General features: G+C 41.3%; 1 protein-coding gene and 1 long non-coding RNA gene across 2 annotated transcripts in view; both read left to right on the top strand.

Annotated features, from left to right (window-relative positions):
• LOC105853664 overlaps positions 1 to 360 on the top strand; it is an 84777-nt gene extending 84417 nt beyond the window's left edge. The window contains exon 5 of the long non-coding RNA XR_001145455.1: positions 176 to 360. This is a non-coding gene — a long non-coding RNA (uncharacterized LOC105853664). The remainder of the gene's footprint in view (positions 1 to 175) is intronic.
• A 6537-nt stretch (positions 361 to 6897) lies between these two features.
• The window catches only part of HSD17B12 (hydroxysteroid (17-beta) dehydrogenase 12), a 130157-nt gene continuing 119668 nt past the window's right edge, over positions 6898 to 17386 (top strand). Inside the window, exon 1 of the mRNA XM_004682891.2 lies at positions 6898 to 7155. Coding sequence (XP_004682948.1) covers positions 6996 to 7155 — 160 coding nt within the window. The 5' untranslated portion in view covers positions 6898 to 6995. The remainder of the gene's footprint in view (positions 7156 to 17386) is intronic.

The raw sequence follows: 17386 nt of genomic DNA, 5'->3' as shown, positions 1-17386 counted from the left end.
TGATGCAGTGGCTGCCAGAACTTGACAGAGCTGAGACTTAAGCTCTATCCCTCCAGGGAGGCCTTAAATACTGATTTTGTAGAAACCTCTACTTTGATTATAGAGATTTCAGTTTCCAAAAAAGATGATTTGTTCATTATGGTATTATTATTATTATTATTATTTTTAATCCTAGGATTGAATACCTCAACTGAACTTAAAGGAGAGAGCAAATGCTGTATTTTGGACCATGCTTAAATGAAGATGAGCTAGAAGAGGATGAAACTGTTAAAAATATGTGAGTTTATTTTACAGTTAAAGGAATGATTCAACTTTGTTATAATGGTATTCTTCTATGAAACTCCCTAGTAGGAAATTTTCTTTCATTATATTAAACTGTTATTTCATTATGAAAATCTTATTTCAAATTCATATGTACAGATATCCTGAAAATCAATTAAAATCTTGTGTGCTAAGACGTTATAACATTGCTGCTTTACATATTTTACCACTTTAAAAACTATTCTGAACTTCAAATCTTTTAAATAAATGAGGCTGAAATCCAGTGTGGTTGTGTCTGATTATTTGTGTAGCAGATATTTACAGACTTTTTTTACTCTTCTTTGTAATTTTTTTTATGTTGCCTTATCTGAATGAGTTCTTAAGACAATTTTATAACCATGTCTTTGTAGTTCAAGTCCCAATTCTGTCAGTTTCTTTGTGTCAATGAAAAGCATTTAAATGATTTAAGTCTCCATTTCTTCACCTGTAAAATGGGGTATGAGTAGTACATTTTTAACTCTTTTTTTTAAAGATTTATTTATTTATGCATACAAGATCCTGACAGAGATGCAGAAAGTAACACATTTACCAGAGACAGAGTGGGGCACAGAGCAGGAGTATTGACTGAAATACACTGGTGAGGGGAGCAGTGGGCAAGACAGGAGAGGTCTACTATGCCATTTGGGGTTAGTTCTCTGGCCAAGGAACAAACTCATGTCACAGTGGCTGGTGATAGTTTCATAGTGCTAAGCCTTGACCCCTTGCACCACCATGAGGCCCCTTTTCTGAGCTATTCATAGCTACCTGTCAGTCACTGCTAAATGTTTGATTGGTATCATCTACATTTTACACATGTTGAATTTAAATGCTTAGTAATTTTAAGTCCATACAAGATCACACAACTAATTAAGAGGGAGACTTAGAATTTGGTTTGAAGTTTATCTGACCCCAAAACCAAAGTTGTATTGCATTCCTTCTATTTGGAGAACTGCTAATATTTCATAGGTTTGGTTACTTTGACTCTGCTAAACTTTGAGGAACCCTGGTCTGTATGTTAAATGATAGCACAGAACCAGGAGTGTGCGATCATTCTAGACTCCTGTAAGCATTTGAGATTTTAGTGGTTCACAAAATTTACTTGGAGAGAAAGGATTGTTATTTAATTCTAGGAGTATAACCATTTGAACTCCAAAGGGCTTATAGCTTTGGAATACTACCTCTTGCCCTCTGTGGGTATAGCCGATGAAACCATTTCTATCCCTAAAAGGAGGTTGAGGTAATCAGAATAAATGTAAATAGAAGTTTGTCCTACTAACCATATAGGGAGTATCCAGACTTTATAGAAAAAAAAAAAAAGCTTGCCAAAATGAGATGTTTCAATCTTCAATGTTGGTTAATAAAACATTCAATATGAACTCTAACACATAGAAAGTCTAGTTCCATGCTACCTGTAGTTAGTCATAAAAAAATTCTAAAACCAATATTTAATTTTTATTGCCCATTTAATTTTATGTCAGCTATTGTGGTAAGTACTAGAGGCAGATGTATTTATTCTTCAAAATGATAATAAACCTATTACTGGGTATTTGTTGCTCTCCCTACATTTCATTAGAAAAACTAATATGTAGATCTAAAACAAAGGAAAACTTCCTTAAAGATGTCTTTTAGTCTCCTCATCTCAATTAGGTCTTCTTAGGCCTCCGTGGTGGCGTAGAAGTTAAGTCTCAGCACTCTCAAGCTATCACCAGCCACTGCAGCCGGGTTGTCCAGTTGGATCCCACTGGTCTACATGGCACCATAGACCTCTCCTGTCCAGTGTCCTCCCCCACTGCTCCCCTCAGAAGTTTATTTTGGTGGATCCGCCTGTTCTGCTCCCCACTCTGTCTCCGGTGATTTCTCTCATTGCCAGCCCCTCTGGCCTACAGCTCAGTTCTTGTATGCACACATTAATTAAAGTAAATCTTTTCTAAAAATTAGGTCCTCTTTCCTTAAGCTCTTTTCTTTGTTGTATTTACTACAATTTTTAATATATTTTGTTAAATGTTTGCTCAATGTCTGTCTTTCTTACTCGACTTTTCCTAGACTATCATTCAGTGATACTTATTGTTTACCCAAATTTCAGGTACTGTTAGGTGTATATCTTAGGTGAAGAAATTGTGAATAAGGCAAGGTCAATGTTTTCATGAACTTCCTTTCTGTTGGGAAGATGGACAAAAACCACCTAAACAATTAGGAAGCAGTAAGTATGATAAGGAAAACAAATTAGGGCAAAAGTTTAGTGACAGGGAAAAGGAGGGGCTGTTTGAAGTCAGGTAGGGGAGGCAGACAAAACCACTCTAAACAAAAAGCCTAAGTAATATAAAGGAGCAAGCCTTGGGAAATAGAGGATTGGAGGTTCTGGGAGCAGAAACAAAAAGTAGACTTGCTGTGAGGCTGGAATGAGCTTATTTGAGGACGGCAAGAAGTGTGGGTGAAATCAAATGAGCCCTGGGGAAGGTTTCCCTGGGGCTGGAGAGGTCAGAACATACCAGCGAGTCACTGGGGGTTTTGCTCTTAATGTGATACACTGGCCTTAAAAGGATTTGAGGGAAAGTCATGATATCTAATTTACTTAAAATAAATAAATAAATAAATAAATAAAGCCTTGTGTGAGCATAAATGCCAGGACAGGTTTCAGGAAGACTAATTAGGATGCTCTGGCCATATTCCAGGCACCAAATACTTGTGATTTGGGTATGAGGTTCTTAAACAAAAATGGGGAGAAGTAGTGAAAATATATTTTGGAAATGGAGTGACAGGACTTACTGAAGCATCAGATTTGGGAATAAGAAAGAATCAAGATTGACCTCTAGGTTTTGGGCTTTAGAAAGCAAGTAAATCATGGTGCTATTAGTGTAGTAGACCTCTCCTGTCTTGCCCACTCACTACTCCCCTCAGCGGGGTATTCAGTCTGCCTGTTCTGCTCTCTACTCTGTCTCTGGTGAATCCTCTCAGCCCCCACACCTCTGGCCTACACTCCAGTTTTTGTATGCATAAATAAATTTAAAGAGTAGTGGTGCCGGGCCACCAGCGGGTTAAAGCACAGCACTAAGAAGCTAAAGCCACTTCAGCATGAGTTCGATCCCTGCCCTGAGGTGATCCACATGACGCAGCAGACCTAACAGCCCGCTGCTCCCCTCAGCAGTGTACTTCGTGAGTCTGCCTATTCTGCTTCCGGTTCGGTCTCTGGTGAATCCTCTCTCCGCCCCTCTGGCCTGTACCCCAGTTCTGTATGCATAAATAAATAAATCTTAAAAAAATATTGTGCCATTAGTAGAGGTGGGGAGAGGAGAAGGGTGTATGTTTGTGTATGTGTGTGCATGTACATATGTTGGCATTAGAGTTCTGTTTTGTACATACTACGTTTGAAAAGATTATATACAAGTGGATATATTCCATGAGTGTGTGCATCTGAACCTCTGGACAGAGAGATTTGGAACTCATTAACATACAAATTTAGGCACTGGATAAAATCCTGTAAGGAGACCATGTAAAGAAATGGAGAGGTGAAGTTGGAGTTCTTGCCATTTCTCCTGCAGTGTGTAAGGACACCCATACTGAGGGAAACTCCCTTGAGGTCCAGTGCTTTGTGGGAACCCCAGGTGGGAGGCCTTCTGATAAGTGTCTGCAATTTCATATTGTTGGTTCATTCATTGCCTCTCAGGGCTTAAAGCTTCTACACCATGTTTGCAGTGTCTGAACCAACAAGAAGTCATTGGGAGGTTTCTACATAAATGATGATTCCAGGAAAGATTTTGAGGACGTTAGGAAGGCTGGAATCTTTCAGAGTGCAAAGTGACTTAAAACAAAGCATTTCTTTGACTTAACTGAGAGCGGGAGTTGTGGGATTGCATTTAAATTTAGTTCAACTGGAGAGGCAGCCCCAACCAAAGCACCAATTCAATTAAAACAAAATATAGTTCCTGTTCAATTGCATGGTTAAATTTGCTGGACAACTGACAGTTTATGAAGAACAGTAACAGCCTCAGGGGTAGACCTAATTAATCTAATAGGGAAAAGATGGGGATTGGGCAGGAAGAGATAAGACTAAAATACGATAAAATGATGACTTTAGCTTCAAGATATGTTGAGTTTTTGGCCCTTAGTAGTATGTTTCCTGCCTTACAAAAATCTCTCAAGCTTCAAATCAGCAGTCCCTACTGGCTAAGATTAAGTTTAGCTCCTCTCTTCTACGAGCCTACCCATGGCAGAAACAGAAACAAAAACTTGAAGGGAGGAGGAGAGAATGAGTGTTGTTACAGTGGGTCCTTCACCCTCTAGAGTAAAAATTCACTGCAGGCTCATTGGACCAGGCATGATTTATTAGAACTTGTACCGGACAGGGGTCTGGGTTGCTGATTGAGGGGAGTCCAAGACCAGTTTTTAAGCTGTCTAAAATCTTTATCTTTCTTCAAGGTCCTTTGGATCCCCTAGAGTAAAGCATATGTTTGATCTTTCACAACTCTCCAGCAGTTACCTGGCATCTGGGCTACTCACAAACCAATGGAATGTCTCCATAGTTGCTCAAGCACAAGAAAACATGAGTGGAGCAATGTATTAGTTTGAACAAAGTGGTCATAAGTAGGGAAATACAGTCTCTTTGGGATCATGTCTTTAGTGTCCCAGGGCCCACTAGCAGCTCATGTTGTGACTAGTCTGACCTAATTCAGTGTGAAGAACTTTATTGCATCACACGATTTCTTAAACTGCCCTTGTAGTTTCCATAACTCTACTTGGACTGCACACTTTTGTGCCCCCTCAATTCGACTGCCTTCTCTGTGCCTAACCACCTCTTACCCCCTTGGGATAAAACAAAGGAAATCCGCTGGAGTCCTTTAAAGACTAAACACAAGAGACCCTCCCTCACACTGTTTACCAAGTGACACAAGCTATATGCAACTTCTATCCGATCCCGATGGAGGGGAAATGCTCTGAAAAATCAGCATTTCCATGCTGGCTTATGTTGTGACCTCCCTTTTTTGTATAATCTAAAATATTCTAAGCAGCCATCAGTTTTCAACTGGATTGCCTTAGCCACGTAAGGTGCTGCCTGGCTTAAGCGAGCCAGGACGGGAAATTCCTCTTGAAATAAAAAATATTACCACTGGCTGATTAATAAAAGCAATTATAACAAAATCAATATTGTAAGACAAGGCAGCACGAGAACATTTTTAAAAATAATCAGAGTTCTTTTACTGCCCGGATGAGAACCCAATCTTATTACTCTACTCTTACTTAAGCTTTTTATTGCTTAGTCTTTAAATAAGGAATCTTACTATCTCCCTTAGAGATTTATCTGCAGGAAAACTTCTCCAACCTAGCCCTCTTTACTTTACTTTACCCTCTTTCACAACTTCACCTTGGCCCGCCACCTCACTTTATCCTCTTTCACATCTCCAGCCCAGCCTCCACCCTGGCCCCCAAATTTACTTTACCCTCTAAGATGTTTCAAAGAGAATGAAGATCATTAAGTAGCATCTAAGTTTTAAAGGGACTTTATTTTAGCCAATCATCACAGTGGTAAATGTAACAATGTTAGCCTTAAATTTTATGAATTTATGTACTATTTTAACTTTGATAGATTAATTTTAAGAATAATAAATGTTATAATCTCAGCTGAAGGTCAATACGACCCCAAACTGTTCTTAGGAAAAAAAAAGATGATCATAATTTCTCAGCCCAGTTAATGTGCTGATGTCATCCCACTGCTTGCTGGTAGTGTATAAAATAAACTTCTGCTGAGAGTAGAACAGGAAGACTTGCACCCAACTCCGATTCCGTTTCTTCCTCGCACCCGCTCCCTCTCCACTCCCACCCTCTTTTTAGGAATCTCCAATCTCCGACACCACTCTCACCATAAGACCCTGCCTGTTCTGCCCCCCAACAGCCCGTGATCGGGGCATCCCCAACAACCAAGCTCTGTCTCTACATCTTGCCACTGATTTGACTCTGCGAAGTCACTCGCCTTCAATCCAAGATGCTGTACTAATGGGTAATCAGGGCTAAGATGCGCGTTGGGGGAAACACAGAAACAGGAGCCTGCAGGAAGAAACAAGAGTGCAAGTCTTTATCCGGAAAAGCTTATGGGAGCAAAGACAACACATTTAACAAAGATACAAATGTGTTTAATTGAGGGGAAAATAAAGCCATGGCTACACGCCCACTTCTTACTACTACACGGCTTCCCATTCACCATTGGCTTCTCAGACCCCATCTACGCTTCAACCCAGAGCTCAAACAAGACTGATCCTATTGCCCAATCCGAGCCCCGTCTTCCTCAGTCGAGAGCATCCCTGCAGCCAATGAGAGGACTGGGCGGTGTGGTGGGGTGAGATGTGTCTACTTCACCCGGAATCTTGGGGGCGTGGCAGTTGTCTTGGGTGGGGCTTAATCTTGATTGGCAGGTAAGCCTCGGCGGCCTTAGAGCGGAAACGCCGCGCCGTACGCAAGTGGGCGGGGTAAGTGGGTGGGGTAGTCGAACTGGAATCAACCAATGGCTGAGACACTACGGCTAGCGAGAACGTTAGATCACCAATGGTGGCATGGATATGGCGCCGTGGGCGGGGTTTAAGCAGAAAGCGGTGTAGGAGCAGCGCATATTAGTGTCGTCCTCACCGTCACGGCCAGCGCCTCTTCCTGGATTCATTCATTTTTTTTTTCCAATTCACGGAGGTAGTGAGGCCGGGTTGAAAGCCATGGAGAGCGTTCTTCCTGCTGCCGGCTTTCTCTACTGGGTAGGAGCAGGCACCGTGGCCTACCTGGCCTTGCGCGTGTCGTGCTCGCTCTTCTCGGCCCTTCGGGTCTGGGTTTTGGATCACGAGGTGGGGGTCGGACCCAAGCTGGGAGAATGGGCAGGTGAGTCGGACCCCGCGCTGCTGGCGCCCTGGCTCCGGCGGCGGCTCTTGCGGCCCGATGTCGGGCCTGGCCAGCGCTGACCGGGTCGGGGCCCAGCGCCCGGCCTTCCATTCCCCAGCTTTCCTTCTCCTCCTCCTCGAGGCCCCTGCACCACTCGAGCCGGCCTGACCTTGTTAGCCAGCTCTGGCTTGCAGGCTTGTGGAGTTTTAAAATAATGAATACGCTGCTGGCAGTCTTTTAGTACGTTGGCGGGCGCGGGAGAAATTTGGCCAGAATTCCCTGAAGCTTGTGTCCTGCAAGCTGTTTCTGGCCTGGAGGTAGATCTGTCGCCTTCCAGCTTTACCAGTCACACTCTACCCACCTCGATCCGCCCGCGTGAGTGTTGCTAAAGTTTTCCGCTGGGTTTTAATATTGATTTTGTGTTATGAGTGCAGAGCTTTCTGTTATTTTTTGGAGTGAGGATGGAGGGAAAGGATATGGAATTTCACAAGTCTGTGCTCTTTCGAATCGTTAGTTACTTAGATTCGGCTTATTTCATACGATTTTACATCTTACACATCTTAAGAAAAATCTTATTCTGGAATCCTAGTGAGCAGTAAGAACTACCGCTTTTGCAAGAACGGCAACTCTTAGGGTAGAAGTCAGAAATGCTTTTTGCAGAAGGACATTTGTAGGAAAAAGTATTCCCACTAAGAGTAAGCTGGGTAAATGCTTCTCTGTCGAGGATTTGAAAATGGAGGACAAAGGTCAGGTTGGAGAGGCTGGGAAAATTACCTGCAGGAAGGTTTTGGGCTTGCTTTTTTTTTTTTTTTTTCTTTTTGTCAGTTGCTTTTCTTTTAACTTTACTTGTAAACAAGTAATAAGCAGTGATTCTTTGATGTGATTATTCAGTCCGATGTTTTATATTTATTTGAATGTTCCATTCCCCAAACACTTAATTGAAACTGATGTGGTTAGGGTTTGCTTTTAAATGAGTAGGTTCAAGTAAAGTACACAAATAATGTTACTTTATAGTCTTTACTTTGTTCTTTTAAAATAATCTGAATAACTTAGTAGGAAAAGCCAAAATTAGTCTTTTGGACAGCAACACAAACATTAAAAGAAAACGGCTTAAATCAGAAGGGGTAGATGAGCTCTCTGGCAATGCTATGAAGCAACTGTTAGCACCATGATACTTATTTTTTAAAACATTTTTTGAAAATGCAACTCGTTTATAATCACGTGTAACTTCGCAGTTGACTTGCCCAAGTTCTTGATTGTCAAGTTTGGAAAACTCACTTGTGGAATTTTGAAATAGTTACACAAGATCCAAGGTCTTAGGAAATCATAATCAAGATGAAGTTTTGTAATTTGTAAGCAAAAACTGATGTTAGTGACCGCTTTTTTTTCCCACTTTCTAAAATTGACCATAATGGTTAATAACTCGGGGTCCAAATCCTCTGTGAGTCAATAGTAAAAATCTAGTGTTGTTTCATTTCGTAAGTAATATTTGTATTGAAAGAATTTAGCCCCAGGGGAAGAATGTTTGATCAATTAAGGGAATTGTATAAAAGAGTTAGAAATGAAATTTGAACTAGAACAATGGGCTAGCAAGAGAGGGGCCTAATGTCATAAAGTGGAAATATTGTTGAGTTCAGTCTACCCTGGATTGTTGGAAAATCTTTGCTAACTACTTAAGCAAAAGTTGTTTTTACTTCTATGTGGTCACCTAGGTCTTCAAAGAACAAAACTTCCTATTTCTCTGAATTCATAGAATCCTTGATGCAAAGAAAAGTACGAGTGGCTCATTTTAAACAGGTTCTTGGTAACCGTTGGAAGAGTGAGCTGAAATAACTTGAAAAACAAACCAGCAGAGATGACACTTGAATAACTAGGGTTAAATTGTGATTAAAAATAGTCAGCTAGGGCCCTCCCTGGTGGCGCAGGGGGTTAAAGCACAGCACTGAGAATCTAAAGTTCGATTCCTGCCTGCCCTGGAGGTGACCACATGGCGTGGCAGACCTCTCCTCACCCGCCCGGTGCTCCCCTCAGCAGTGTACTTCGTCGATCTGCCTGTTCTGTTCCCCACTCTGTCTCTGGTGAAGCCTCTCGCCGCCCCTGAGCTTCTGGCCTGTACCCCAGTTCTGTATGTACAAATAAATAAATCTTTAAAAAAAAAATAGGCAGCTAATTAGTTTAACCAAAGTTATGAGTTTAGAATAAACATCTCTATAGAAGTAGTATAAATATTTTCTCCCTTATGAAATTGCTATCTTCATATTAAATATTAAAAGTTTCTGTTTACTCCTGTGCAGCCCTTGAATAAATGCTGGTGGCTTGTAGTCATTGCCTATTTTCCAGTTACTGTTAAACATCTTCCTTTTCATAACTAATTAGAGATTGTAGGTGTTCTATGGTAGTCCTAAAGCATATTTTATTCTTGTTATTCTGAAATCTCTTCATGTATGTTTACTTTCTCTTCAAATTTTAGGATCTGAGAGGCAGAGATAGAAGATCCTGACATTTTTGTCCTTTTCAAAGTAACTGGCACACTGATCAGATATAAGCTCTTCTAACCTTAGAACCTTTAAAAAAATAAAAAATTCAGGTATGCATTGCAATCACGAAAGATATTCTAGATCACAGAGTCCTTAGTCTAGTTAGGTTTTTCAGACTGTGCATTTCTTGACCCATACTCTAACTTGTCTTTCATTTCCTGATCAAGAGCTAGTTATCTCTTTTCCCTAGTTCTCTGCAGTAACATTTCCACTCAAGTGAATTCCACTCACTTCACTAGGTCCCCAGCAGATGGGTCCAGTTGAGTAGGTCAGACTCTTATATGTCATTGTTACAGGATACTTTCCCAATGTCTGAGGAGAACAAAGAGAGCCTGTGAAAATGGAGCTTCAGTTGTTTGAGGGTCACACTGTAGCTGGTATTCAGTAGGAGATTGCTAACAAAGGTAGTCAGCTATTACTAAATAACAAAAACAACAGTCATTGCCCTGTAGCCATAAAGAATGTAATCTGTAGAATTTGATTTGGGTGTAGATTTATTTTGCAGTTTCCACCTTGGGAGTTAATTTAGAATGGTTGACATAAAGTGGAGATAATAGTTACAGAGGCAAGGTCCGTTTACTTCCAAAGTCAAGATATTTTGTAACATTCAACTCGAGAGCATTCAGGGAGAGGATATTGTTTCAGGCTGCAACGAATAAAGGATTCACCAATCTGCTAATGAGCTAGATTTTTAAAATAGCTTTATGGAGATAGAATTCATACACTGTACAGTTTACTTACCCATTCAAAGTATTCAGCACTCTCCCTCTCCAATTCCTACGCTCTACTCCCTTGAGCACTAATCTATACTCCAGCTGTCTAAATTTGCCTGTTGGATATCTCATATAAATGAGACTGGACAGTGAAGTTTTTGTGACTGGCTTCTTTTGTTTACCACAATGGTTTCAGGGCCTTTCCATGTTGTGGTATGTTTCAGTGCTTTTGTTTGTTTTTTGCTACTGATTAATACTCAGTTCTCTGGAATGAGTTTAGATTTTGCAAAGGGGTTTCACCTCTGCGTTCTGCCCTTGCATATGTACATTGGCAGTTCTCTAAAATGTCAGCTTTAGATGATGCTGACCCTGTAGTATTTTATAGTTTCCCTAACTCAGTGAATAGTGAGCACTTGAACAGGACACGAGATGGTGTGATTCTCTTGTAAACAAGCCACTCATTAAAACTGGCTTAGCTGGCCCTCCCTGGTGGCGCAGCAGGCTAAAGCACAGCACTAAGAAGTTAAAGCCAAGAATTCGATCCCCCGCCCTGGAGGTGACCCACATGGCGTGACAGACCTCTCCTGACCCACCTGCTGCTCCCCTCAGCAGTGTACTTCTCAGTCAGCCTTCTCTGCTCCCCACTCTGTCTCTGGTGACTCTTCTCACCGCCTCTACACCTCTGGTCTTAAAAACAAGAACAAAAACAAAAAAACCTGGCTTAGCTTAGCCTACTCCAAGGACTGGAGATTTTTAAATCAGTCTTGGTGAATAACTTCTGTTTTTACACCAGATAACTGCATTGGATTGGTCTAGTTACCTTATATGGCTAAGGACTACTGGAGTATCCAGGGCATTGACGGTAGTTGCCTTTTTAAACTAGACTTTGAAATATTAACATTATTTGGAAATTCTTGTGTGGAATGTTAGTGATATAAATTGGCAAACTCAGAAGAACTTTTAATAACCATTTATGAATATTTGAAGTGTTCTGGGCACTTGGCATAGATTATCTTTAATTCTGAACTGTGCTCCTCTCCCTCCAGTGTACAGAGGAGAGGTTGGAGCCACTTTTGTCTCTGGGTTCTTAGCTAGTAAGGCACAGAGGTAAGATTTGAGATCAAGGGGCCCATTCTGGAACATGCTGATTGTGTGCACAGTGGCTTGTAGATTGCATGGGTACTTGGGGGTGATTCCTTTATACTTTATTGCTTTTTGATTGAAGGCACACATTCAAATTTGCACATGCTTGGTACTTCTGAAAACATGGCAGAGTAGTTAGTACATTTTAGGATCAAGTTTTCTTCAGATTTGCAATCATGCATCAATTCATTGCTGCATGAGAAAACATGGGTGAGTCCTTGAGGTGCTCAACAAAGCAGAGGCACTGACTGACCTCAGATGCTGTTTTCTGTTTACCACGCTGATGTTCTCAAATGGACTGGTTGGGGGCTTAACTGGGCAATTGTGATATGCTCATTGTTGACATTCAGTAAACTCCTGTACTAGGGTAACAGATGCTGTTCTTGCTGGTGAGCTGATGGTAATCACAGTTAATGCTGTGGATTTTTGTTGCTAAAAACTGCCTTTACGTACACAAAAAGCAGGGCAGGTGGAGGAGGACAGAGAAAAAATTAATTTTGTCATAAGTCCTTGAAGATATTTATTCTTTCTACAGTTCTGCTCTGAAAATGGAGAAAGATAGTGTGTGTGCCTAAATAGAACAAGCTCTCCAGATTAAAGTTAGCAGGCCCACTTTAAAGTACTTGTGCTGGAACTCTATAAGAGGAAGCAGAAAGCAGCTAGAGAATTGTGCCTAAAAACTTGCCTTGATCTCAATGGGAGGAAAACCAGAGAGGAAGGTTTCCTGAAATTAGAAATTTATCCTCTGTACTGTGAGCAAAAGTATCTTTTTCTCCCCACTCTCCTACCATCCCTAATGTCTTCCACTCCCCTCTTTTTTTCCTTCCCCTTATGCAATACAGGTTCCCTTCCAGTATCGGCAATAGAACATTCCTGTGAAACCTTTTGTAAGTTGCAATGGCATAAAACAAAGCAGCAGTTACCATTAATTTATATAGGAATATTCTTGAGTGTTCCTAGATAAAAACAATAACCAGTCCCATCATACCCAATAACACAAGACCCCAAATAGCACATGTAGTAAAAGCCAATGTGATGTGATAAATACACAGCTTCTAGAAAGTTCCTAGGGAAGGAGTGGGAGCTCTGGGTGTCTGCTGCCTCTTGAACATCTCCTGCAGTACAAACAATGAGCTGCTATTTTTGCTTTTTGCCTTTTGTAAAAATGCAAATCCTCTTCTGTTTTCATTAGTGTAAATAGGTGCTAGTGTAGGTCTAACATGTGAAGTGGCATCCTGTGAACTTTTTTTGAAAAGTAGGAGATACCTGTTCCTATTTGAGGAGCCCGAGGCCTTGGAGTCCAGTCTGGACTTGGTTCTAGCGCCTGTCCTCACAGAGTCGCCCTGCGTGAGGTATTAGCCTCTTTGAGCCCATGAGCCTCGTCTACAAAATGGGGGTGAGAGTGGTGCTTTTTTTTTTTTTTTTTAAAGATTTTATTTATTTATTCATACAGAACTGGGGTACAGGCCAGAGATGTCAAGGGTGAGAGGATTCACCAGAGACAGAGTGGGGTGCAGAACAGGCAGATCTACGAAGTACACTGCTGAGCAGGAGAGGTCTGCCATGCCATGTGGATCGCCTCCGGGGCAGGCGGGGATCGAACTCATGTGGAAGTGGCTTAAGCTTCTTAGTGCTGTGCTTTAACCCGCTGCGCCACCAGGGAGGGCCAGAGGGTGGTGCTTTTTTTTACAGGATTGTTGTAAAGAGGAAATGAACCTACTAATTTTACGCGACATAGTACAGTGTCTGGCATATCAATGCTTAATAACTTTATTATTAGTAATATTATTAGCCTAGGAGCATTATGCACAAATCTCTTGAACTAATTGAACAGAATAATTCTTAGTAAGAAAAGTCAATAATCTGGGTGACTAACTTCAGAAATTTGAGCTTACTATTGCTGCTGCAACTGAGTTTTGAGCTTCCAAACTGTTATTTTTGTTTGGGTTGACTGAATTAAGTATAATCTGTTTTCTTTAGTTGCAGGAAAAAAAAATCTTGAAATATTTAGATAATAGGATTAATAAGGTCAGAACACATGGCTAGGTGTGTTTGAATAGATCAATTTCAATGCCATTTTATAATTAAGGATTAAATTTTAAAAAGTACATCGTAGTGTACTTGGGGTCCTATAACAGAAGTAGTGGAGGCTAAGTGACTTAAACAATAATCATTTATTTTTCACATTTCTGGAGGCTAGGAAGTTCAAAGTCAAGATGTGGGCAGATTTGGGGTCTGGTGAGGACCTGCTTCCTGGTTCACAGATAGCCATCTCTGAGTCTTCATGTAGGGGCCAGGGAGGGCCTTCAGGGTCTCATGCGTTCACTAGTCTCCCTCGTCTCCCTCGTGAGCACTCTGCCCTCATGACCTAGTCACCTCCCAGACACTGCCTCCTGATACCATCACCTTAGGGTTACAACTTCAACATATTAATTTTGCCCACCACATGTGAATTCAGTGTCTTCACACGGTGGATCCAGTACTCCAGTTCTGTTCTCATCATTAGTGCAAGTAAGATACTGTTAGCTATTTGTGTCCATATCTTCTGGAATAGTTTGAAATGAAGACTGGGGAGGCAGAGTAAGCAAATCCTTCACTGTGCGTAGCAGAGTGTATGGTTAACTCTATTCATTTGTCCGTTCACCGCCAAAAGTACTGGTGAGCACTGATTGTGGACTATAGGTTAGACTAGAGGCACAGTGAACAGAAGCAAATGAACAAATTGTACCATGGTTAGTGGTGGAAAGAAGACACACTGTGTTCTATGAGAACTTGAGAGTGAGGGTCAGAGAGGGCTGTCCCGAGGGAGCGGTGGCAGGCCTGAGATACAAAGGGAGATGAAGAGAAGGAGAGAGCAGCAGGTGCTAGTTCCCTGAGGCCAAAAGCACAGAACCATCAGCAAACAAGACATGAATGAAGAAGCTGAGAGCCTGGATATATGGAAGATGGTCCTGGAGAGGGGGAGGGCGGTAACCAGGGCTTACCTGTTTATTGAGAACATACTTGACAGGATTTTAAGCTGAAGGGATATGGTGAGTTGTAACTTGAAATAGAATTCCTTGTTCTCACAGTCTTCCTGAAGTTGTTGGATTGCCACAGCGCAAGCTAATCAGTTAATCTCTGTTAAACTTGCCTTAAAAAATGTCAATTCATACTTTATAGTAAGAGAGGCAACTTTTGAGAGTGTTCTGGTTCTCATCTTTCATTGACTCTTTGTGCGGGAAAACTATGGCATGGGAAGTTCTACTCTTCTCAGAGATGGGGTGATAGGGCTGTTGAATGAACCCTCAAACTGGGTATTGCTTAGTGAGGTCACAATAAAACTATATTGATAGTTAAGAAGCCTGTCACAAACGCTTGTCAGAGGGAAGGCTTTATTTCACTTATTTGTTTTGTCTCTGAAAACATTGCATTTGCCCAATCTAACTGGCAGCTCCAGGGAGACTATCTAGTTTCTGAAGTTATCTTTACCACTATTAAGTGAACTGATTTGAAAAGATCTAATTATTGGGGCAAGTGACAAAAGGCTAGAAAGCTGAAGGCTTTGAACAGTGACTGCCTCTCCCTGTGTTAAATTGTGGGTCAGTGCTGCATACAGAGAGCTTGATTTCAGTGAGGGTCAACTCTGGACTTGCTAAACTGTTTGACCTTGAACAAAGGTCACTAGCATACCTTCCTTTTAAATGGAGAACTACTTCTCAGGATGCTTGGGGCAATGAGATGAAATGTAATGAGTTTCTAGTGTAGTTCTTTGTTTGTTTTTGTGGATACCAAATAACATATTTACGAACATCTTTTAATTGGATGAATTATTCTTGATGAAATGAGATTGTTGAAACTGAAAATAGTGTAGTTCACCCAAACACATCTACACTGTTGAAAATCTGAAATTATGAACAAATCCGTTAAGAAGTGATTAGTAATACTGCAGAAATTCATTTTTGTATTTTCTGTTTTACTTTCCATACTTTATTCCTGCCTCCCATAATCCCTTATAGCCCTTTGACCCTCCCCCAACTTTAGAATCCCCTTCCATTAAAATATTTTTAGGGCCCTCCCTGGTGGCGCAGCAGGTTAAAGCACAGCACTGAGAGGCTAGGGCCACTTCTGCATGAGTTCGATTCCCGCCTGCCCGGGAGGTGACCACATGGTGTGGCAGACCTCTCCTGATCCGCCCGCTGCTCCCCTCAGCAGTGTACTTCGTCAGGCTGCCTGTTGCTCCCCACTCTGTCTCTGGTGGAGCCTCTTGCCGCCCCTGAGCCTCTGGCCTGTACCCCAGTTCTGTATGCACACATAAATAAATCTTTAAAAAAAATTTTTTTTTTTTACAAATATTTTGCTTGTCAAATCATCGGCTATATAAATGTCACATATTTGCCTTTGTCATTGTGACTTGCTTTACTCAACATCAGTTCCCTGGACATCCTATTATTTTATGTAATTGGCAACATTTTATTGTAATTAGAAATAGTCTCTCTTCCATCTGGCTGGCTGGTATTCTATTATGTGAGTATACCACATCTTGAACAAGTTCTCTGTAGTTGAGCACTTGTGTTGATTCCATGTCTTTTCTATTGCAACAATGCTGTTGTAAACATTCTGAAGCAGGGCCCTCCCTGATGGCACAAGAAGTTAAAGCACAGTGCTGTGGAACTGTCCACAGCCACTATAGCATGAGTTCAATCCCTGGCTAGGGAGGTGTCCCACATGGCACAGCTGGCCTTTCCTGTCTCGCCTGCTGCTTCCCCTCAGCAGTGTATTTCAGTCAATCTTCCTGTTCTCCCCACTCTGTCTCTGGTGAATCCTTTCATCCCCTGTACCTCTAGCTTGTACTCTAGTTCTTGTATGCATAAAGAAATAAATTTAAAGAAAAACAAAAACATTCTGGCACGTAAACTTTTTTGAGTTAATGGCTTCATGATTAGATAGGTGTCGAAGAGTGGGATTGCTGAGTCATGTGGTATTTCCAAATTTAGTTTTTTAAGGTAAATCCAGATTGCTTTCCAAAATGGCCGCATCATTTCAGTCCCCCTCACCCCTCTGGCCCCCCCATCAGTGTGATAGGGTTTCTTTCCCTTGCATCCTCTCCAACACTTATTGCTGAGGGTCATTTTAATATGTACCATTCTCAGTGAGGTGAGATGCTATCTTACTTTGACTTGCACCTCCCTTATTAAAAGCAATGATGAACATTTTCCCAATTTCTTAAGTGATCCCTTGAGACATGGTTATCTTTAAGTAAACCTAAGATATGATGGGCTTTAAAATTTGGTTATGCACAGCTTTTCAATTAGACTTGTTAGAGTCATCTTTAATTTCCTCTCTCATTCCATCAGTCTATTAGGAAATCCCAATGCTCTTAATTTCAGAATACTAAAAACTTATGATTCTGGAGTCAACCACCAGAATCTCTTGCTGTGATAATCACAGCTGCCTGTCTCTCTGTACAGCCTTGGCACCCTACACTCAGGCTTTACACAACAGCCAGTGTGATCCTTGGAAAACTTCGATCAGATAATGGGCTTCTCTGACCAGATCTTCCAGATCATCTCTTGACTTATCTTAGTTGAATTAAAACAGCTGTAGCTGTCAAGGCTTTCACCCAGGCTTCTTTTAGATGTGCTTCTCAGGCTATATCTCTGCCCACTTTCCCTCTCATGTTCTCTCCTTCCTAGCCATATTTACTGAGGACATTTCCTTATACTCAATTTCTTGAACATCCTTGGCACTACTGCCTGTGGGACCATGGGTGATTTCCTTTGTATGGCATGTTCCTGCAGGTATCTTCTTGGCTAACTCCTCTTAGTTCCTTCAGGTCTTCACTTGAACAAATTTTTT

This window comes from Condylura cristata, unplaced genomic scaffold (assembly GCF_000260355.1).
Source record: "Condylura cristata isolate star-nosed mole 26May11 unplaced genomic scaffold, ConCri1.0 scaffold00015, whole genome shotgun sequence".
Lineage (NCBI taxonomy): Eukaryota > Metazoa > Chordata > Mammalia > Eulipotyphla > Talpidae > Condylura > Condylura cristata.
Note: the sequence above shows the minus strand (reverse complement) of the source record. Positions and strands in the feature narration are given on the sequence as shown.